Below are 24,473 nucleotides of genomic sequence, written 5' to 3' on the forward strand. Positions count from 1 at the left end.
AACTGTGCTGGCTTTTTTAGATGTTTTTTAGCAAAGTCCAATCTAGCCTTTTTATTCTTGAGGCTTATGAGTGGCTTGCACCGTGCAGTGAACCCTCTGTATTTACTTTCATGCAGTCTTCTCTTTATGGTAGATTTGGATATTGATACGCCTACCTCCCGGAGAGTGTTGTTCACTTGGTTGGCTGTTGTGAAGGGGTTTCTCTTCACCATGGAAATTATTCTGCGATCATCCACCACTGTTGACTTCTGTTGGTGTCCAGGTCTTTTTGCATTGATGAGTTTACCAGTGCTTTCTTTCTTTCTCAGGATGTACCAAACTGTAGATTTTGCCACTCCTAATATTGTAGCAATTTCTCGGATGGGCTTTTTTTTTCTGTTTTCGCAGCTTAAGGATGGCTTGTTTCACCTGCATGGAGAGCTCCTTTGACCACATGTTTTCTTCACAGCAAAATCTTCCAAATGTAAGCACCACACCTCAAATCAACTCCAGGCCTTTTATCTGCTTAATTGAGAATGACATAATGAAGGAATTGCCCACACCTGCCCATGAAATAGCCTTTGCGTCAATTGTCCAATTACTTTTGGTCCCTTTAAAAACAGGGTGGCACATGTTAAGGAGCTGAAACTCCTAAACCCTTCATCCAATTTTAATGTGGATACCCTCAAATGAAGGCTGAAAGTCTGGACTTTATGTCCATGTCCATTATATAACTATAACCTGAATATGTTTCAGTAAACAGGTAAAAAACAACAACATTTGTGTCAGTGTCCAAATATATATGGACCTAACTGTATGTTTATTTCAGTAATATCTCAAAAAAACCTAGGCCATTCTGTGGTTGGGAAGTTATTTAATTTGAGGGGATTCCCGAGCAAATAATGTGCATGAAATCACTCACTTCGTGCGGTCAAGCAGACAGAGGAAGTCTGTGTGTGTGCGCATGCACAGGTTTACCTTTCCCGTTTCATTTGCACACTCACGTCCTCCATTTTTCTCTCCTTTTTCAAATTTGAATGCCTTGCGCGAACGAGGAAAGCCTACCACATGATGCATGACGTAGTATCTTGAATTGGGTCATGGTGAAGCAGGAAAAAATAGCAGAGAATTGAGGGTCACATGGCCTTAAATTCATTAATTGTTCTATTTAAAAAAATAAAATTGGAAGTCTGTGATTCGAATTCAGTAGCTTTCAGTCCACTATACAAAAATAATTGGGTGTCGGGGAAAATCCTTTTTATGACCTACACTTGAAAAATCTGAAAGGCAGTCTACCTTTAAGTTGGTTTGCCAACCGCCAAAAAACCCTAAAGAAGAAGAAGAAGAAGAAGAAAATGGCGGAGCGTGTTACTGAACCAACTGAGGACGAAATAAAAATTCTACTCGAAAACAAAACCCCAAAAATTAAAAAAGCAACAAAATATGGAATAAAAGTATTTGATGGTAAGAAGTTATCTTTTTTATTTTTCAAGAATTATTATTATCACATTTTTCACAAATTGCGACTGTCATTTCACCGGTTTGTTTACATTCTAAGCGGAAATGATTTTGTCGGACGTTTTGTCTAAAGTTTTTATTTATCGAATTTGCAAAAAAATAAAAATGCTCCGTTTCTCAAAATCCAGTGAATGTGGATAGAATAAAATGGTTATTCCACTCAATCTCGTTGTACATGGATTATAGACAACTCAGTGCTACATGCCTCGTCGCCTATCAGCTCATGCACGACTCGATTTTGTGGATTAACTGTTAATTAGCATTTTCTTATAATCTCATGATCAAATAATTCATATTATTGAGTTGTAATGTATAGTTCATCTAAATGCTTGCTTGCTTGCTTTCTGAACACTGAGAAAGGGGAAGTTAGAACATAATGCATAATATAATATATTGTTGTCATGTTTTAAATCCTACACTTATCCTGTAATATCAATGTGAAAGACCATGAGTGATGCTAACATGCATGGGAGCTCCTGATTGGTCCTGGTCCTGAGTGAGAATTCCTCCCACTCACTATTTCCATTTAATTGCAATAACCTGAGCATACATCTCCTGATAAAGGTATGATTATTGGAGCATTCCACATACCAGTCTGTTGTACCTGCTTGGTAGAGGAACCCAAGGTCATTGTTTTTAAATGCTGTCTTCGCGTTGTTGTTGTTGTTGTTGTTTTTCTCTCTTGGGTCTCCAACAGAAAAGATGATATCATATGAAATATTTGGTAAGCCAGTTGTAGTATATAAACATCACGCACACGGTTTTCAATCAAGACCTTTGACCAATCATGTGCTTGGGTGTTTGGGTATTCATCAACCTGTCTATGCTGAAAAAATTGTCTAAAACACCTTGAAGGATTGAAGCATATTTATTGACTGCATATTTAAACCTACAATAGGTGGCCAAAAAAACAGGCGTAGACCTCTGAGGGTTAAAAAATGGGGGAAATTATGCTTTTAAGCCTTTGGTGAAATGTGTATATCTAAAGTCTACCGAATTTCTTCCAGCTCCTTTGTATGTAGATTTGTGTGTTTACATGGATATCAATCAAACTCTTTTGTTATATCATTCACATACTCTATATTTCTCATCATACACTCTATGACCAAAAGTATGTGGACGCCAGGGGTGACCATCACACCCATATGTGAGCACATAATACGTATATGATACAGAATGTCGTTGCATTCTGGAGCATCACAGGTTCCTTTCACTGTATTGAAGAGCTCCATGGTGTACCAAGTGCTTCCTGGAAGCACTTTCAAGCCCTGAACTCAACCCCATTGATCACCTTTGGGGTGAACAGGAATGCCGACTGCTCTTGTGGCTGAATGAGCACAGATCCAAAATCTAGTGGAAAGACTATGCAGATGACTGGAGGTTATTATAACAGGAAAAGGGGATAACATCTGGAAAGGGAGCTTCAACAAGTAGGCTACATATGGATGTGATGGTCAGGTGCCCAGAAACTTTTGGCTACATAATGTACAATTAGATGAAAATATTCAGTTAAGGCATGAAATTAGAAGGCCATTAGTTATTGTGTTAGATTAGATTAGATTAGATTAGATTAGATTAGATTAGATTAGATTAGATTAGATTAGATTAGATTAGATTAGATTAGATTAGATCTCAAGTATTAATGAATATAAACTAAATGGAAAATCATGTTGACATTTACGTAATATTTTTATAGTGAATTATTTTCTTGAGTAAGAGCATGTTATGTATTATAGAGGTGAACACACCAAACAAGTGCATACTGAAAAAAGTAAAAACAGCCGATACTGTGATAATTGCTACCGGTAGGCGTTTAATTGTACAATGTTTTCCAGTGTCCTTGATTTAAGGCCTTTGTGCAGTCCTGTAATTAGGGGCATTACAGATGAATTTATTTCAACTGAAAGATCCAAAATACACACGAAAGCAAGAAATGGTAGTGTTTCTCTTCTGTCTGTGTGCACAGGGCATGTACACACATGCATACTTACATTTCCTGGTGCTAGTTGGCAATGCAGTCGTCTTCCCACACTTCTCACCCACAGTGAGTGTAGACAGGTGTGTGTGTTTGGGTTGGGTTGTGTGAGTGTGTGTGTGTGTGTGTGTGTGTGTGTGTGTGTGTGTGTGTGTGTGTGTGTGTGTGTGTGGGGAGGGGGGGGGGGGGGGGGGGGGGTCATGTTCACAGAAGAGGAGAATGCTGGTCCAAGAACACACAGACTTGGATGTACACATCTCCTGACACTCGGAGCTTTCCATGTGTGTGTGTGTGTGTGTGTGTGTGTGTGTGTGTGTGTGTGTGTGTGTGTGTGTGTTGTACCTGTCACTGTAAACATGTCTGATGTCTGATCTGCCAGTCTCTTTCAGGCTTATGCTACCATATCAGTCATATCAGCAGCTGAAGCCATAGCACAATCATAAATCTGAGCTGAACTGAAACAGGCCTGTGTTTATGTGTGTGTGATTCTGTCCAGGAGTGTGAGACGTTTAGGCCTTCGTTTGAAATGTCTAACAGGAGCAGACCCAAGGTGAGTGTACTTTCATTACCTTCCAGCTCGTGTATAATCAGTCTTGGTTACCCGTTAGCGCATAATCCTCTTATAGCTGTTCCAGAATCTCAAGCTTTATATATATATATATATATATATATATATATATATATATATATATATATATATATATATATATATATATATATAAAGCTTGAGATTCTGGAACAGCTAAAAGAGGATTTATATATAGACATGAGTGTTTTACTGGGAAATACACCACTTGTATTTTTCATACGAGCTCCATCTGGGAACCAAAACAGCGACGTAAATCTCCATATGTCACTTGTGAGGAAATCGATGAATTGTTTTGATAAATTTGGGGACTTTTTTCTGTGTGAATGTGTCGATATAACAAAAAGAAAATCACACATTGGCTCGATGATATGAAGTTTATCTTCTCGTGTTGAAAAACTCACATTTTTCATATGAAATACATCACGGATCTGAGTGACACATTTCCTGATGACTCCAATGACGTCACTCCCAGTGTTTTCCCGCTGACTAAATGTGCATTGTCAAAATGGCGAACTGGTTCAAAATTAAAATTATTTGGATTAACTTGCATATTTTTTTGTGGCTGTGTCCATATAATATAATATAAAGAACATTACACAGTGATGTGAAGTTGCAAAGAAGATTTGTCTTCTTGTGTTGAAAATATATATACTCATAAACACAAAACACACTTCATGTCTCAAAGTAATGATTGATGTTGTTTCTCTTTACTTAGTTAGTTGTTCAGTTCTTGACATCATACAGTATGGATTACTTTACTATTTAGTGTTTGATGAACTGAAACGCATTAAGAAGGTAAGAAACTCGTCCAATAATTAACTTTTGACAAGACACACATGTTAATTGAAAAGCATTCCAGGTGACTACCTCATGAAACTGGTAAAGAGAACGCTGATAGTGCGTAAAGCATCATCAAGGGAAACGCTGGATACACTGAAGAATCTAAAATATGAAATGTATTTTGTTTTCTAACACTTTTTTTGTTTACCACAAAATTCCAGACATGTTCCAGATGTTATTTCATAGTTTTGATGTCTTCAATAGTGTAGAAAATGGTCAAAAGACAGGGAAGAAAAAAAAAAAATATATATATATATATATATATATATATATATATATATATATATATATATATATATATGAGACATTAATGTAAGTACTTCACTCATTCATTCCTTCATCTTCAGTCAGCGCTTTATTCAGGTCAGGGTTACACTGGATCTGGAGTCTATCCCAGAAAAACTGGATACGAGGCGGGAATACACCCTGGATGGGGCACCACACACACACACACACACACACACACAATCACACACGTACAGCTAATTTAGCATAGCCAGTCCACCTACCAGTGAGGAACATGGGGAGAACATTCGAAAGTACACACACACACACACACACACACACACACACACACAAACACACACAGAGCCTGTAACCTGAGCTCAGGATCAATCCTACACACCCTGGAGCTGTGAAACTGCAACGAACATTACTTCCTTGTCAAGGTTTAAGGGATCCACCTTGTCGTTTCATCTAGTCTTCTATGACATATATTCCTTTTAAAGACACCCTTTTTATAGCAGCGTCTCTGAAGTCACAAGCTTTAAGAGGCTCTGATGCATTGGCAAGACTTCGCTCCAAGAAGTCACCATCACCACCGCCGCCATGGAAACGTTTCCAATTGGAACCAGCTGACATTTGTGTATTTTACACCCAAAGAAAGAAAGAAAGAAAAGCAGAGTTCCATGTGTAAAAGTGCAACAGAATGAGTTTAATAGCACTCCTTGGTATTTGTTCGCTTTTACAACATCGAATGGTGCACCCTGAGAACTGTGGCAGCTCACAAGCATCAGCGAAATCATTAAATCAGATCAGGAAATAAATAAAAGCAAACCTTTTCGATCAGCGCGACTGGTTATGTAAATAGACAGGTCGTGGACGCAGCCTTGCTTCAGAAGCCATCTGTTCTGCTCGCTTTACAGCAATAGCTGAAGATCTGCCACTGGATTCCACCAAGAGTTTATTGAGATCGGCTCCGACAGCGTGACACGCAGTAAACGTCGAAGGCCTCCGTAAAACAGCCGAGTCCGTGTGTCCGGCTCGTAGTGTCCAAGGTACTAACAGAATTCATCACTGTAGTGCTCGTTTACATACAACAAAGCAAACAAAAGAAATCCCAAAGCAAATGGTTTCTATTTGGAAAGGAGTATTTTATAATAATAATAATAATAATTATTATTATTATTATTATTACTACTATATTATTATTATTATTATTATTATTATTATTATTATTATTATTATTATTAAAATACTGCATGCAGTTGTGCATTTATTGTAAGATTTTTTTTTCTTCCATCCATGGAAGGTTTCACAAGGTAAAGTGTGTTCTATAATTTAATTTACATGAAACATCAAACAAAATGGTACTCAGTTTTTAAAATGTAAACCACTCATAAGGTGCATGCAACATACAAATTTTTATTATTATTATTATTATTATTATTATTATTATTATTATTATTATTGTTGTTGTTGTTGTTGTTTTCTCTTAAATCTGTTATGCTTTGGTGTTTTGAGAATGTCCTTTTCCATGCATTTAGAAGGTATGAGTTAGTGTGTATGTCGTTTGTGTGTGTGATTAGAGACAGGCAGACAGTCAGTATATGTGTAGCTTTCGTGTGTGTGTGTGTGTGTGTGTGTGTGTGTGTGTGTGTGTGTGTGTGTGTGTGTGTGTGTGTGAGAGGTCCTTCTTCAGTTATATACAGCTTGTATATTATACATATTTCTTGTCAATGTCATCCTGATACAAAGAACAATTTTAGTTCTAATATAACAAAGATATTAGAAAAGAAAAAAAATCTCACATATTGAGTGAATTCTTCTCCAAGTGTGGATTCAAACATTCAGAAGAATTTAAAAAGGAAAACAAAACAAAAAGCAAAAACAAAACAAAACAAAAAAAGACTTTTGCATTACATTTATTGTTGCTGATTTAGGTTTATTACTATCGTCTGATCCTAATATTGTCTTTGTCTTCAATGGTGAGGAATTCCGATCAAAGTTTTCCCCGTCTTTTAATACTTTAGGGAATTTTCAAACGCCGTGAAGTATGGCTGTAATGCCCCAAGATTTGTTCTCCCTGAAAGAAATCATAAAGTAACAATATATTAAACTACAAAGCAACCTGATCTTAAGAGGTTTGCATTTAGTTTTATTTCTTTTTTTCTTTATTTTACTTTCTCTCTCTTTTTTTAATACCAGTGTGCACTTTCTTTCAGCACAGTAGACCTTTTTATAATGTTGGCATATTCATGCATTTAAAAACAAAAAAACAAAAAAAACCCAATCCTGATTTTTCTAGGATCATTTTTTCGTCAAGTACAGGGTCTTAGTGCAAATCCATGGGGCATTACTTTAGAATAATAAAGAGAATGAAATTGGAAATCAATATCACAAATGAGAGCAAGAGAAAGATATGTGGTGGGATTATTATTTTTTTTTAATTATCATTCCCCAATATTAGTTTTCAGCTCAGATCTGAGACGCAACATAAAGAATGGTTGTGCAATGAGAGAAATAAAACACTGTCAATGCAAGGCGTTTTTTATTCACACAAATTTAATAAGATATAACAACCGCTTGGTCCATAAATATTTAATGGGAAATAGTTTCTATACACCATCTTTTTTTTCTTTTTTTTTCAAGAAACAAGGAAACAATGGACAATCTTGATAGAACACGTACCATACTATTAACACGAAGATCAATATATAAGATACTCGGATTGACCGACTATATTTTTGAAAGAGTGCACAACTGCTTTCTAGGCCATCGCTTGCCTCCTTTGTAACAGAATCACACCATTAGAAAGATCCTTGGATGAAAAACAGAACAGTACAAAACTAGTGAGGCGTTCAAAGAATGCGATATCCATTAAACAAACACACATGTATCTCCTGAATTTCACAAGTTCTCTTCCAGGTTATAGCGTAAGGCACATAGTAGAACTGAGTTAGGCGTCTACTTTCATGAAGTAGATCTTAGAGGAGCACTTTGTTCTACAGACAGAACTGACTCTCCAGCACACAATCAACCACATTGTCAACCCCTAACTGTCCCTCGCCTGCCTTGCTGTCACTTCCAGACAAATTTCCTGCCATGGTTTTTGGACTGTTCAGTGGCAAGTGTCCATTCAAAAAAAAAAAAAGACTAAGGAGGAAAAAAGAAACGTGACTAACTTTCTCCAGTCGCTCGTTTGTTTGTTTTGTTGGTTCAATTCTCCAATCGACAAGCTCAGAAGTAGTAATTCTTTTTCTTTTAAATGACTACAGAGTACTGTAGATGTAGATCTCTATGACCCTGAGCTGCTGCACCACGGTTACATTACACACTTATCACTTTGATGCCACTAAAGCAACCTAGAAGTCGATAGAGATGAATAGTAAATGGCATACGGAAAAGTAGTTACGCCAAAATACTTGTTAATTATCATCTGTACAACCTTTGTAGCCCATCAAAAAGTCATGGGAAGGGATTTTGAGCTTTTTTTTTTTGAACAGTTACCACTGCACAGTTTTGATATCGTTTAACCCGAATTAGAGCCACGCTGGTATGACAATAGACAATACTATCTTGAGGTTGAAGCACCACCTGGCACATGAGTCGTAAAAGTAAAAGAAATGGTGATGGAGTTTTGTCAAAGCTACACTCGTTGAATACAAAAGTATGGAATGTAAAATGCTTTCTTTTGGAAATAAAACGCAGATCATCAATGAAACCTAAACAACTACAAAACAGGATGTCGGAGATGTGTTTGCACTTTCACGTATGAAGCGGTAAACATGTCGACACAACGCTGACATGGTGAATACATTTTTAAAAAAGAGAGGAAAAAAAACAGACACACGTGTAAACTCAGCTGCCAAGTGGTTGCAAGTTAATGCTACACATTAAGTTGACCCTCTCATTTGTTTTCATACTCTTTATGTGCGAATGGATCATGGGACTGTCACTGGTTGATTGAGTTTGGAAATGAAATCTGTCAAATTAGTAAAGTAAAGTAAGAGAAAAACAGAGCAGGTTTACAAAGTTGTAGCCGTTCACATACTAGCTGATGTGAATGGGTCTGTCTGGAAAGTGTAAACAAACAAACAAACAAACAAACAAACAAACAAACAAAAATCAAACGTAAATCAAAATCTTGAAGGCGTCTTTTGTCTTTATTCCTTGCCAAATCAAAACACAGTCCATCCAAAATGGATCTGACACGATGTAACTGCTTCGTCTTCAAATTTGTTCCTTAAAGAGTGTTTTGTATGTTTTGTAAATAACAACAAAAAAGTGACATTTGGATGGGAGGAGAGGAAATCTAAAATAATAATAATAATAATAATAATAATAATAATAATAATAATAAAACAAAAAACAATCAAGAAAGGACAAAAACCCAAATCTGCGTTAGAAAAGGTTCGTCAAGGTCGTTTGCGGGGGACTCCCGGATTCGTGGCTGTCCAAACTAGAGGTGACTGAGGTGACTACGGTGATAGAGGGATTGGTCAGGTCTGTTAGCGTGCTGGCTGTGCTTGGCGGAGTCAGAGCACCAGTGTCGGAGGAGGGTGCGGGAAGTGACGTGCCGTCAGCCTTCTCGACACCCCCGCTCTCCTGCCGCAAAACGTTCCGTCTGAATTTGGCCCGCGCGTTTTGGAACCAGACCTGCAAACCAACCCCAATGCCTTTTACTTTTCGTATTTTGTGTTTGCTGTCGGGATACTGTCACATTCCTAGCTTTAGGATATTTACATTACTGAAATGCCATCATGGAAAAAAAAGGGGGGATGAGGAATAAATACTGACTGTCTAAAGAAAACACTACGCCATGAATCTAGACACTTTGTTCTATTCTTGTACTGTGGAGAACATGAGGGCTGGTAAGATGCATTATTTACAGCCATAACACAGGAATGATTTATTTAATTATTTACTTACAAAATGGGCCTTGACCATTACAGAATGCTTTCCTGCAGAATTCTGTACATTCCTGCTCATGCTTAATGCTGCTACAGGATTTATACAGTGGACTTGATCATCCTCTGTCCCATGGAGGACAATTTATAAACTGAGAAATGAAATCATTACAAAAATTTCAAACTAGTTCCCAAATCTCGAATCTCAAATTGGTGAAATGTTGTGCCTTTGGTCCATTTATCTGTCTTTCATGTTTAATGAACTCACTCCAAGGACAATGGATGGAAATGTGACTCTAAGTGACATGACTGAGTAAAATAACTCAAGCTTGGATGAGTGAGAAGTGATATGAGAGGAAATCTGCACTAAAGGGGGGCACATGAATAAGCTCTAGGTACATTCTTGTTTTTTTTTTCCTTTGGAAAGACAGAAGAAGCCTGATGCTTACCTGCAGCACTCTTTTGGTGAGGCCTGTCTTCTGCGCAAGCTGCTTTAAATCCTTGGCATCGGGGTTGTGATTGATGGCGAAGTAGGACTTCATGGTGCGAAGCTGGTGGTGCTTGAAGGACGTGCGCATGCGTTTGGTCTTCTGCGATGGAGCGTATGCCTGCTGGTCTCGATCCAGATGCTCAGATTCGTTCTCGTTACAACCTGAGATTAAACAAATATATATATATATATATATATATATATATATATATATATATATATATATATATATATATATATATATATCAAGTTATATATTAAAAAAAGAAATCATAAACATGTGATCATTTTTAGACATAGGGTTTTTCTTCTTTTTCTTCTTCCTGTCTTCTATCATGTCTCAGTGTTTGTTTTCAAGTTCGTCGTAGGTTCTCTAGGTTCTTTCTGTTTACAGGATCTTTACACCAAAGCATCTAAATAACTCAAAATTAATCTCAGGGGTCCATCAAAGAAACACAAACACAAACATGGACAAATAACCAAGAAAAAATTTTCATGTGTTTGATTCGTTTGGAATCTTGGATTTAAGTGTGAAGGGACATTTCTAATGAGTATCAGCCACATGGAACTTGAAACGCAAGCAATCCATCAAAACAACAACAACAAATCTAGGATAGAGGGATGTATTACTAGAAGAGTACACACAGGAAGTAAGGAATGACACGACAAAGATCCAGTTTCTCAAAAAAAAAGCTTTGTATTCTAAGATTTTTTTCTGGATGTCTCAGCCTCTTTGTAAAAAAAAAAAACAACAAATTACAGCTACTCTATCAGCATAGAGCAGAAAATAATAAAATTTTAAATGGAAAGGTTATCTAATTAAAAAATAATCATGCAAAATTTTTTAAAAAATCACAAATCTATCATTAAATACATATCGGCTGAATATTTACAGGATGTTCTGGTTGTGTGTTTTAATGCACGGACATCCAAGAAATGTCCTCTCCTTCCTGTTTTATGATATTTAACTCTGATTCAATTTTGTCAGATTTATTCTTGCACCATAAGTTTTAAAAAAATTGCATTTAAATTTGGGGTTTTGTATATAGCGAATAATAATAATAATAATAATAATAATAATAATAATAACAATAATTATTATTATTATTATTATTATTATTATTATTATTATTATTTATGGTGCCAGTCTTTTTTTGGGGAGGGTGTGGTTTGTTTGTTTGTTTGTTTGTTTGTTTGTTTGTTTGTTTGTTTGTTTTGGTGCAACAATCTCCATGACTGGGTCAACTTTGTTTTCCAGATAAAAAGCCAGATTTGGTTACACCGTGTTAAAATAATTTCAGTATATAATTTTCATGGTAAAATGTTTTATTGTTATTTTAACAAAAAAACACCAACATTTTTTCATTTGCATACGCAGCCAACAAACCCTTGGTCGACCAAAAAAGAAATCCCTTTCCATTGGTTCATTTTTCACTTGTTACTTGGACCGCTATTAGATATCTGATCTATCCACCACAGTCACATCAATATTTACACGAGCAAAAGCAGCCAGAGTGAAAAAGCTGACATTTGGAAAAATTGTTTATCTTTGGCTTCGAACGCTCTTGTGAAGCGAGTCTGAGAGTCGGACACTTCCTGATGTGACCAGCAGGGGGCTCTGATCCCAGCCGCTGATTAAATACAGGCTCTGGGTGTTGATCCATTTCTCTGCTGCTCTATCAGTGTTTCAGGAAGGAGCTGAAGGCATCACGGATAGAAAGCATTTAAAAACATAACTGGACGCGTATAGAAACAATAAGAATCAGGATGAGGGTACATGTCGGTGTGAAAACTTTTTTTTTCCATCACAGTGTTGTAGTTTAGATGAAACTCGAGCTGCTTTTGACCCAAAAACGACCAGTAATAATAATAAAGTCTGCTGGAATGATCAGCATGTCTTCAGGGCGAATAAAAAAGGGGGAAATGTCCATTAATGCTGGACTGCATGCTGCACACTTCACACTGATGGAAAATATTTTCTAAAGCAGTGTGTGTGTGTGTGTGTGTGTGTTCAGGCTCATCACAGTCTGAGAACACTGAACACAATTAACACACGGGTTTATATGGGGATGGAGCCCACATCTCTATCTGCATCTGTATCCTGAGCGACAGCGCGAGACCCAATACTCCAAGATACAATATTCCAAGACTTAATTAATTTACACTTTATTAATTAATTTATTCTCTCTCTCTTTCTCTCTGTGTTTGAGCGCGCACGCGTTTTAATTTTTTCTCGACAGAAAAAGTCGGATCCGATGCAGAACCTCGGCATTGTTTTTATTTTATTTTATATTTATTTATTTATTTATTGTCCCCCGAGATCACCTTTAATTCACACTAAACACATTTCACGAAAGAAGGGGAAAAATCACTCTTTTTTTCCTCCCAAACGGATCGGAATTGAAAGAGAAAGGAGCAGCGCGTGAAATCATTTTCCTTGCAGCAACCCCCCCCCCCCCCCCCCCAAAAAAAAAAAAAAAAAACTGTAACATAAAATCAAATATCTATCTATCTATCTATCTATCTATCTATCTATCTATCTATCTATCTATAATCAAATTTCATGTCGTGCAATATCATGTAGTCTATTTTTCCTTATATATATTTATATATTTATAAATTTATAGCTATTTGCTATTTCAATGCATGTAATTGTTAAAATTATTTTCGAATAATTCCAATCTAAATGTGACATTATTATTATTATTATTATTATTATTATTATTATTATTTCTGATCTAATGCTTTGTAAAGTCTTCGCGACTCATGTACTCGTGATTGTGATATCACAGGCTTCTTTCTGTCTCTAAAAGCTCCAGTTTTTCTGCATTTTGATCGTTTTTTTGTTTTGTTTTATCTGCCAGTGTAATATATTATATTTACTATTTATGCTTGGTTTATTAAATCAGTTCAAACTGGAATAACTCTGGTGCATTTAATAATAATAATAATAATAATAATAATAATAATAATAGTGCGCATGCGTGTAAAGCGCCCTGTGAAGCGCGCGCTGGATGATTGTCATGAAATGGAATGTAGATGCGGAAAAAAGGTCAACAACAACAGCAGCCACAGCGCTCACCCGAGTTGTAGGTGCTGATGTCGATGCCCATGGCGGGGCTCTTCCGTTTCCGGGGCCTGCCCTTCTGCACCGTGCCCGCGCCGTTGAAGTAGGGCAGCGCGAGGCTCGCGCCCTTGGCAGCCAGGTCCGCGTAGTTGAGCTGCGCGTGCTGCTGCTGCTGCTGGTGCTGGTGGTATTCCCCGTGCACGAGGCTCTCGAAGTGCAGGCGGCAGTACACCAGACTCTCCTTCATGCCGAAGTGGTCTCCGGTGCTCAGCGTCTTGTGGCACGACGTGCACGTGAAGCAGCTCAGGTGGTACACGGAGTCGCGCGCGCGCATCACCATCTCCGACGCCGAGATGCCCAGGTGGCAGCGCGCGCACCGCTGCACGGAGAACCTTCTGGAACGGCAAGGACCTTATTTACAATCGGGTCCAATCATCATCATTATTATTATTATTATTATTATTATTATTATTATTATTATTATTATTATTTTATAATAAAGGAGAAAATGCTCCTAAGTGCAAGTGGACTGAGAAAATCTTGAAGGGAAAACATCCGCGACAGCTCAGAAAGATCTCACCACATCCAGATGTTCATGATGTTCCACAGCTAAACAAATCGAAATGGGAAAATTGCGAAATTTACCAATTCTAGCAATGCTTTTTTTTTTTAAAGAAAATAAAAACGACCACATCCATACAGTGATCATTAGACTGTAAGTGGCCTAGATCATAGCAATAATAGTTCGAGCTACACTTTATATTTAATATATTTAATAACATACTCTATATTTAATTTGCGTCCTGATCCACTGGCATTCTGGTCCCTCTTTATATCCCTCTTTATAAGAGAGAGAGAAGTAACCTTCTGAAGCAGTGTGATGTGTGTGTGTTTTGTCCCCATGCTTGTCCTCCTCACCTGTAGTAATCCTCTTTGCAGTAAATGCCTGCCGTCCTTGGCGAAGCACGTGAGCTCGGACTCCAGCGCCAGTTTACACTCGCAGCACTTGAGGCAGCGCAGGTGCCACTGTTTATCCACCGCCAGTAAATAATAACGGTCAGAGATTTTACCCCCACATCCGGCACACAGAGCGGGCTTCTCCGGGCTCACAGACGGCATGCTCTGGGGTCACACACACACACACACACACACACACACACACACACACACACACACACACACACACACACACACACATATAGTGATTAGAAACATGTTTGATGTTTGACATCGAAACTGATTCTCCCTCCTGATATTTATTTACAGACACTTCAATGTGAAGCTACAGTCACATCCGCAGCCTCTTTTAGTGTTTATATCACTTCGTGTTTATAAGCAAATAACACAAGATAAACAACCCATTACTGAATTATATTCAAGGGTTAGTTTGAGTCCACTGGAGGAGGAATAAAAGAGGCCTGAGCTCAGAAACTACACCATGAGTAGAGATTAGAGGAAGTGCAGCTCAGATATTTACACTGACACAGGGATTTATCTGAAAAACACATACTGTTTGTTTGAACAGAACTAGGACTCGTTTTTTTTCTTTGTTTTTCGAAGTAAAAATAATGTTGTTATTATTATTATTATTATTATTATTATTAATAATAATAATAATAATTATTATTATTATTATTATTATTATTATTAATGTTAATGTTGCTGTTAGTATTACTATATTGTTTTAAATTGATTTATAATAATAACAACAACAATAATAACTCTATCTCCCGCTTTTAAAGTTTTTTGTTTTCAAAAAAACATTAAACAGTGACTTGTAAATCTGTTCACGCTTTCAGTTTATTATTATTATTATTATTATTATTATTATTATTATTATTATTATTTCTCTAAAGCTGCTTTGTGGCTGTGTACACCGTTAAAAAAAGAAATAGAAATAAAATGAATTGAATTCTGTTCGGTATTTTCGCTACGTTTTCTAAACACAGCCCAAAGTCCAAACACACACACACACACACACACGCTTCCTTTCACCTAAAAAGAGAAGAGCAGTGATTTGCTGGAGCTGCAGTAGTTTAGTTGTTCAGTAGTTTAGTTGTTCAGTAGTTTAGTTGTTCAGTAGTCGATGAGGGAAATAAATGGATCCTGTGCAGTTTAGGTGGGGAAAAAAGTCTCACCGTTTCTCTTCCGTTCATCTGGACAGCTTTGGCGAGGCGAGACTCGGTTTTGTTTCTCCTCTCCATTTCCTCCATGATGCCCTGGATGTGTTCTCCGGAGATGCCGTGGAAAAGCATGGCGGCTGCTGCTGCTGCTGCTGCTGCGGGGCGCAATGTGCAACTGCTCTCTTTCGCCTTACACGCCACAACTTCCATATACCAGGCGCCGCGGAGCCCCTCACACCATCCGAGAGCGACCTGCTGCACAGAAACTTAACACACACACCACCCACCCACCCACCCACCCAACACGCATACACCACCACGCGCGCACACAAACACACACACGCGCGCGCTTGTGCGCGCGCACGTGCGCGCACTTTAGCAGGCCGCCTCGCAAACTGCAAACGGCAGAAACATTGTTAAAGCGCACATCCACTTCTGGTTAAAAACAGCAAAAAGAAGGAAAAAAAGATGCAAAAAAATCAAAAGTATAGTCCGGGTGAAGAGGAGGAGATGTGCTGAGAAACACGGATGGTTTAAAAGCGTGCGGTTTTAGTTCCCAGTTTGTCTCTGAGAGGATCCGAGCGCTCAGGAGTCGGGTGTGGGGAGTGTGAGAGTCTGGGAGACGTTTGTCTTATTTGTGGAGAGAGAGAGAGAGAGAGAGAGAGAGAGAGAGAGAGAGAGAGAGAGATTGGGTAATTTGGTAGGAGGAGTTCTCCCTCTCTCTCAGTCCTGATTTCTTGTGTTCACTAACAAAGAGCTGTCACTGGGCTGCTGATGGCCAAAGCTCTCATTTCACTCCTTCACCTCCAGCAGCTTTAATCAGGGTCCATTCGGCCATTTGCTGTGACCACATCCCATGATAGAGAGCTCATTTAGGGGGGAAAAACAACAACCCCACAAACTCTGAATGTGATTAATTGAGCATTTAATGAAGCGACTGTAATGACTACTAATATATTTTCACTGCTTTTCATTCACCAACACCATGTTCACTATCTCACTCACTCACTGAGGAGCTCTTTATCTTTGATCAGGGACAGAGCCAATTCACTTCACTTCTGGAGGAAGGTAAAGGACTGAGGGAGGATGGATCTGGCGCTTTATATGGGTTGAAACGCCTGCAGAGTTCAGCACTGTTTCAGTGAAGAAGTCAGTTGTGTGAAATAAATAAATAAATCAATAACTAAATCTCATGAGGAATGGCAGATATGTGTGCAAATCAGAAATCAGCTCGACGCGCGCGCGCGCGTTTTAATTTTATTTCGACAGAAAAAATGAAGACGACGATAAATACATTTTAGCACACACACACACACACACACACATATATATATATATATATATATATATATATATATATATATATATATATATATATATATATATATATATTAAAATAAATAAAATAATGGCCCTCTCTCTCTCTCTCTCTCTCTCTCTCTCTATATATATATATATATATATATATATATATATATATATTAAAATAAATAAAATAATGGCCCTCTCTCTCTCTCTCTCTCTCTCTCTATATATATATATATATATATATATATATATATATATATATATATATATATATATATATAGAGAGAGAGAGAGAGAGAGAGAGAGAGAGAGAGAGATGGCCATTTATAGATTTGTTTTATTTTATTTATTTTAACAAAAATGTTCTCCTAGAATTGTGATATATATATATATATATATATATATATATATATATATATATATATATATATATATATATATATATAAGGGTGATATTCATTTGAATACTAAATTACACTAATAAATTAAGCAATGCAAATGTAAGCGCGTGCTGGTGAAATGTTCAGGGAGGAATGAGAGGAAAGAGCAGGACAAGGCTCGGGCTTTATAACTGTCTCAAAACAACACACACATGGACACAGTGGACAGAATGAGCATGAGTTCAAGTGACTTAAAGAAATGTAAAAAAAAAATGCAAAAAGAGAAATCAGTTAGTGTATATGACGTTCTTACAAATGAGGAACCGAGATCCAGGAGAGCATTTCCTTCTCTTCAGTGATTAAAGAAAAGATAATAATAATAATAATAATAATAATAATAATAATAATAATAATAATAATGTTGTTGTTGTTGTTTTGGTTATAAACTCTATGCTTTATTATTTACTGGAAGCTTTTCTCCTTCTAAGTATGATTTATTTTCTTCATGAGCTTGAAACAACACGGAGGTTGTAATGCGGAGCACAAATAAATAGGAAATAAATAATAAAAAAACCTAAAAATAATAAATGAATAAATAAAAATGTAAATTATAATGACCTTTTTTCAAAAAAAAACCCAGATACAAATAAAAAAATTAAGCAAAAATGAAAAGAACAGGGAATTTATAATACGGAGAACAAATAAAAAGAAATTCAAAATAATAATAATAATAATAATAATAATAATAATAATAATAATAATAATAATTTATTTTCCGAAATTTTTCTTTACTAGACACAGATTACCTTCTGCAACTAAATATCAAATATCATTTGTCCAAAAGGTGACAAGAATTTTTTAAAATCAAATTATACTGTGAGTAGATTAGATAAACAGACGAACAGACAAACAGATAGATAGATAGATAGATAGATAGATAGATAGATAGATAGATAGATAGATCACACACACACACACACACACACACACACACACACACACACACACACACACACACACTTGCGCGTTGATCTTACCTGTCCGTAGGTTATTTAGTCCTGACAGTAAATATGTCCTGAGCACGAGCTCTCGGTTTCATTTACATTTTGATGGTTTGTCGTTAATAACCTACTGATCCTGTGTTCAGGGCAGAAACATAAGTCACACTGCATTTATTCTCATTCACTCTCACTTGAGTCCATCATCATCAGTGTGGAAACGCGCGAGCCTTCTCCGCCAGATCCGTCCTGCGCGCGCGCCCGCGAGAAAGAGAGAGAGAGAGAGAGAGAGAGCGAGCGCTCGGGGTTGGTCCTGCTTTCTCGCCGTATATGCGGGTGTCATTTACAGCACAGTGTGTTTATATGTCTCACACACACAGGAGCGGTGAGGATCAGGACTCTGAGACAGACAGGCGAGTGTGATTTTCATCCTCACACTGGGTGTGTGTTGTGTGCAAAATACCTGGAATATATTTTTACTTTGGAAAAATAATAATAAATATTATTATTATATTACCCTTCTAACACACACACACACACACACACACACACACACACACACTGTGTGTGTGTATACAGTAATGTGGTGTGATATACCTCGGATTTAAATACCTTAATATTTGTATTTTAAATGTTAAGTATATTTCAATGTATATTTGTTTTATTTATCCAATAGTACATTGCTTATTAATACAATATTATTATTATTATTATTATTATTATTATTATTATTATTATTATTAAAGGCACAGCTGGAAAATCTTATCTGCTGTAATAAATCTCGGTGAAGGCCGGTGTCTGTGTGTCTGTCTGTAATGTTCACTCTGCTCGAGTTCAGTAATTGGGTAATTGAGCTTGATTAACTCGGTTGATTCAGTGAAAGAAGATCAACATTCCCACTCACTGCTCGGATTATATCCCAGCCGGATGGAGCTCACGTGCTCACATGAACGTCATTTCGAAAAGCGCGTGCTGAACTCCAGAATTATATATAAGCTATATATCTTCTTTTTTACCACTTCAGTTAATAACACTTTAACGAATAAAGGCCTCCCTGCACCTGCACCTCAAATCGACACTGTTATAGAAATAAAATGAAAGATTTTTTTTTTTGCAGACTTTTATCCCGAGCTATTTTTCTCCCCAAATGTTCAAAACTAGCCGGAAAAAAAACAGGTGAAGGTAAAACAAACAAACAAACAAACAAACAAACAAACAAACAAACAAACAAACAAAAATGGGAACTAAAGGGGAATGTATGTCCGACTTCAAAGCTGAGTTGAAGATTCTGAGTCAGTTCATCAGCTGAAGACTTTATGAGCTGGATGTGAAGGAAGAAGAAGGAGGACTCGGACTGGGAATAATCCCTGCAGAGCCGCGCGCCTCCCCGCCTGGAGCCTGACAGCTCTGAGGAACTGAAGAACCGGGCTTCAGGATGCAGCATGTGCAGGCGACTGGAGCCTCTTCCCAGGCTCGGGCCTCACCAGGGTTGGGTTTCATCTGAATTGCACTGAAAAACAAATCTAGTCATATGATCTTCCAGTTCATGTGGATAAGATTCTGGGGTCCTTAGTAAAACTTGCACGTTTTTATTTATTCATTCATTCGAATTAAATATTTTTCCCCCCAAAATCCTCCTATTTCACTTCCAACTCCTTGGACATTCGCCCCGTGTATATAAATGCAAGCCCCTGACATCATTAATGACGCCATACTCATAGCCGCACGCGACTGGATTTACATAGGTAAATGAGATGCAAAGTGACATCACAGTGCGTTTTTTCGCTGGATTTCAAATGACGTAGCAGCTGCGCACGTCGGCATTTAGAGTTTGATAGAGCGGATCGGGGACGCTCACCAATACCCAACACACACACACACACACACACACACACACACACACACACACACACACACACAGTGCTTTGACAGATGGAAGTTGCTGTATTGTTTTTTTCTTCTTTAATCTCCTTCCTAATTCAGATACAACTGATCCCTAAGGTTTGTGAAGCTACAGATTTGATAATAGCTGTCCCTGGCATGGAAAAAGACTGGTACAGTATTAATAATAATAATAATAATAATAATAAAACAATGTAACCCAGTCTTTTCCCAAAAGCTGAGCAATATAACCACCATGACTTTAGGACTGCTTCTGCTCAGAACATCTCCTCGGGTTTTTTGTTTTGTTTTTCCAAAATTCCCAAATGGGTTTGTGCTTTCACTATTAACTTTAAAGATGGAGATTTGAAGTAGATTATTGGTTGTTGTTGTTATTTTACAAGAGATCTGTAAGATTGTACTCCAGACCCAACAATCAACCCCCCAAAAACCAGCATAAGCCATATTTAAATAATCTCCTGTGTCTGTAAAGCAAATAGCTTCAAAACATGTTCAAAAACCTGGTACTGTGTATCAAAAATCTGAAAATGAAATCTGAACTCATACACAATGCGAACAAAATCTGAATTAGCTTGAAACTCTTGAATTGTGCGAAAGCAATGAAACAACGGTCTGTCATGTTCAAATGTACTCAGTTAAAAGGTCGAGTACTTATAAGGTCAAATACTTATAGAGGTCCATTGGGGCAGAAATTATGCTGCCCCGCCCGTTTTCATTCGATGAACACTTTTAAGTTTAGGAGGACATGTTTTAGAGAGGAGAGAACGCCACAAATTCATGATTTTACACCAAACTGAGATAATTTTTTAAAGATCTTTTTTAGAGTAAATAATTGGAATTAAATCTAAAACTTCTACAATTAAAGACAAAGTATATTTAACAGTTATTCCATGAAATCGAGTCGAACATGAGCTGATAGCCTACGAGGCGCGTAGCACTGAGTTGGCTATGAGTCATGTACGACGAGATTGAGTGGAATAGCTGTTTAATTCTATCCACATTCACTGGATTTTGAGAAACAGAGCATTTTTATTGTTATGTTTTGCAAATTTGATAAATAAAAACTATACAAAACGTCTGACAAAATAATTTCTGCTTAGAATGTAAACAAACCGGTGACATGACAGGAGCAATTTGTGTAAAATGTGATAATAATAATAATAATAATAATAATAATAATAATAATAATAATAATAATAATAATAATAATAATAATAATAATAAAAAGATACGTTCTTACCATCAAATACTTTTATTCCATATTTTGTTGCTTTTTTTTCCAAGTAGAGTTTTTATTTCATCCTTAGTTGGTTTAGTAACTTGCGCTGCCATTTTGTTTTTCTCTACTCATGGTATACGAGCTGATATCCTAGTAGTAGAGTAGCTAATCAGAGCACACGATTGCTCATATTCAGTGAATGTGGATAGAATAATAAAGTATATCAAGATAGTGCATGTATGATGGCCATATCCATTTCTATTGTAAGATAAAGTAAAGATTGTCTCAAAGACCTTTCACTAGATAGTCATCGATAGGATAAGTTGAGTGTGATCGTTTGAGGCTATGCTGTTAAAATCTGTATTCACAAGCTGCTGTTGTATAATAATAATAATAATAATAATAATAATAATAATAATAATAAAAGTTCAATTTATATAGCACCTTTCTCAAAATGCAAGGTCACTTTACAATTATAGGGAAAAAATGAAAAAAAAAAGTTCACCAAATAGAGGTCAGGATGTCATTCCAATGGTATAGCAGCCACAGTCCCACCAAAAGGCGCACAAAAACAAGTCCCACACTGCCAGCACAGCCGTTGCGCCGCCACTGGGCAACATCACTTGGAACACCACGCCATGGATCCACAAAGCGAGCACAGACGCACCGCCATGCAGAGCACTGGTATGTCCCAAACTGCCTGCACAGCTGCCACGACGCAACTGAGCAACATCAGTCAGAACATCACGCCCATTATTTAACCATTAGTCGTTAATTCATGGCTATAAATAAGACTCATAATTTTGAAGTGGTTGTGTTTGGTTTTGCATTTGTGTTTCATGTTATCCCTTTCGACTTGTTATCCCTATTTCGAACTTGAAGCAGACAATTAACACAAACATCTCTGTCCAATCGTATTTCGAATCACATTGCTTGGTTCTGATACAGATTTTTTTTCAAGTACATGGTTCAATCAGATAAAAGACTTGGTAGTCCACCAGTTGATGATCCCTGGTCTACGATCATAAAGAGTCCTCAGACTAGGTGAAGTGAGCAACATCAGCAAGGTACAGGTGAGTTGAAGACAATAAAGGTAATTTCTAAACTCCAAACTCCAGTCATGTGTTCGTTTTTATTATAAAGTGTACAGAAGAAAACCTGATGAAAACACAGACAGCTGGCACATTTGAAAGGAAACCTGACTTGTGTCTCAAGGTTTTCTTAGGATAATAGGTGGTCTTTATGGATAATTTATTTCTGAAATTATTTCTGTTGGAGCTTTAATGACATACATGGCCACATATGCCACACAACTGTCAACTGTCAACTGTCAACTGTCATTTTGACCCACCCAGAATGATAGCTGGTGTGAGATGATGTCCTGATTGCATGGCTGAGAGTGGTCTTGAGGAGATGACCTCCTGTTTTGTGTGGCTATTTGCAGTTGTACCCAGAGGAATCTCATGTCCCTGTCAGTCAGATGCGGTGGGCTCTTCCAGCAACATTGGCACAACCACAGTTGTTGTCCATCTGACCACTTTGAGAGGATGAAGCCCCGAGGCTGAGTGACATTGTCACTGTTGCATGACCAGACGGTGATCTGGAGGCTGCTCAGATGCTGCTTGATCCAGAGTGCACACACACACACACACACACACACACACACACACACACACACACACACACACACACACAGAGTCCAAGAGGACCTAGAGGATCACATCAAATCTGATTGAGTTTAAGATTGTACATTGTTGAAAAATCTGAATCGACTCCTCAGATCACTTATCAACGCCTTCACGGGATGAATTTGTTCAGAAACACAAATCTCTGTACAGCTGTGGCCTTCCATGACTGGAGTCTGATTTTCCTGGGCTGGAACAACGAGAACAACTCAGCCAATACAAGCCCAGACTGCACGTGCGTGCGCACACACACACACACACACACACACACACACACACACACACACACACACACACACACACACACACACACACACACACACACCAGGACAGAGCGCAGATGCTAAAACTGATTCTCAGCCATCAGCCAGTTGACATCAGCTTCTAGTGGCCAAGTGTGTGTCATCATCCACAACAACAGTAGGAGTGAGAAACTGTCTTTGGCTCAATTAATAATAATAATAATAATAATAATAATAATAATAATAATAAATTATTATTATTATTAATTTCTACTGTCGTCAAAGTCACCCTCCAATTAAATAAATCAAACTGGCTCGCCTTCTTAGTGCCTAGCCGACTGGTTTCAGCGTACGCAGCATATGGTCTCGCTGAAGGTCAGCTCGAGACTCCAAAGCTCTGCTGATGCAGATGTTGTCTGCCCCACAGCATCTTGGGTACGTTTCAGAACACGAGGCGGAGAACTGTGATAGAACACACATGACATGCGTTGATGCTGGGGAAATTGTGCAAACTAATTAATGACCTGTGAGCAAAGCAGTGTTAGATGGAACAAGACGGTGACAACTGAGATTACAGACAAGGTGAAGAACAAAGTGAAGCTCGTGTTAATTATAGTTCATTTTAGAAAAGCAATCATCTCATCTCATTATCTCTAGCCGCTTTATCCTGTTCTACAGGGTCGCAGGCAAGCTGGAGCCTATCCCAGCTGACTACGGGCGAAAGGCGGGATACACCCTGGACAAGTCGCCAGGTCATCACAGGGCTGACACAGACACAGACAACCATTCACACTCACATTCACACCTACGGTCAATTTAGAGTCACCAGTTAACCTAGCCTGCATGTCTTTGGACTGTGGGGGAAACCGGAGCACCCGGAGGAAACCCACGCGGACACGGGAAGAACATGCAAACTCCACACAGAAAGGCCCTCGTCGGCCACGGGGCTCAAACCCTGACCTTCTTGCTGTGAGGCGACAGCGCTAACCACTACACCACTGTGCCGCCGAAAAGCAATCAATCAACCTA

At 37.8% G+C, this 24,473-nt stretch overlaps 1 protein-coding gene across 1 annotated transcript; it reads right to left on the reverse strand.

Moving 5' to 3' along the window:
* Positions 1 to 7,654: 7,654 nt before the first annotated feature.
* Positions 7,655 to 15,976, reverse strand: lhx9 (LIM homeobox 9). Its single transcript, XM_060940618.1, is given in 6 exon segments — positions 7,655 to 9,779; positions 10,480 to 10,682; positions 13,603 to 13,982; positions 14,506 to 14,534; positions 14,536 to 14,709; positions 15,726 to 15,976. Coding segments are annotated over 6 exon segments (1,236 nt in total). The 5' UTR covers positions 15,921 to 15,976; the 3' UTR covers positions 7,655 to 9,524.
* Positions 15,977 to 24,473: the final 8,497 nt, after the last annotated feature.

This window comes from Neoarius graeffei, chromosome 15, assembly GCF_027579695.1.
Source record: "Neoarius graeffei isolate fNeoGra1 chromosome 15, fNeoGra1.pri, whole genome shotgun sequence".
Lineage (NCBI taxonomy): Eukaryota > Metazoa > Chordata > Actinopteri > Siluriformes > Ariidae > Neoarius > Neoarius graeffei.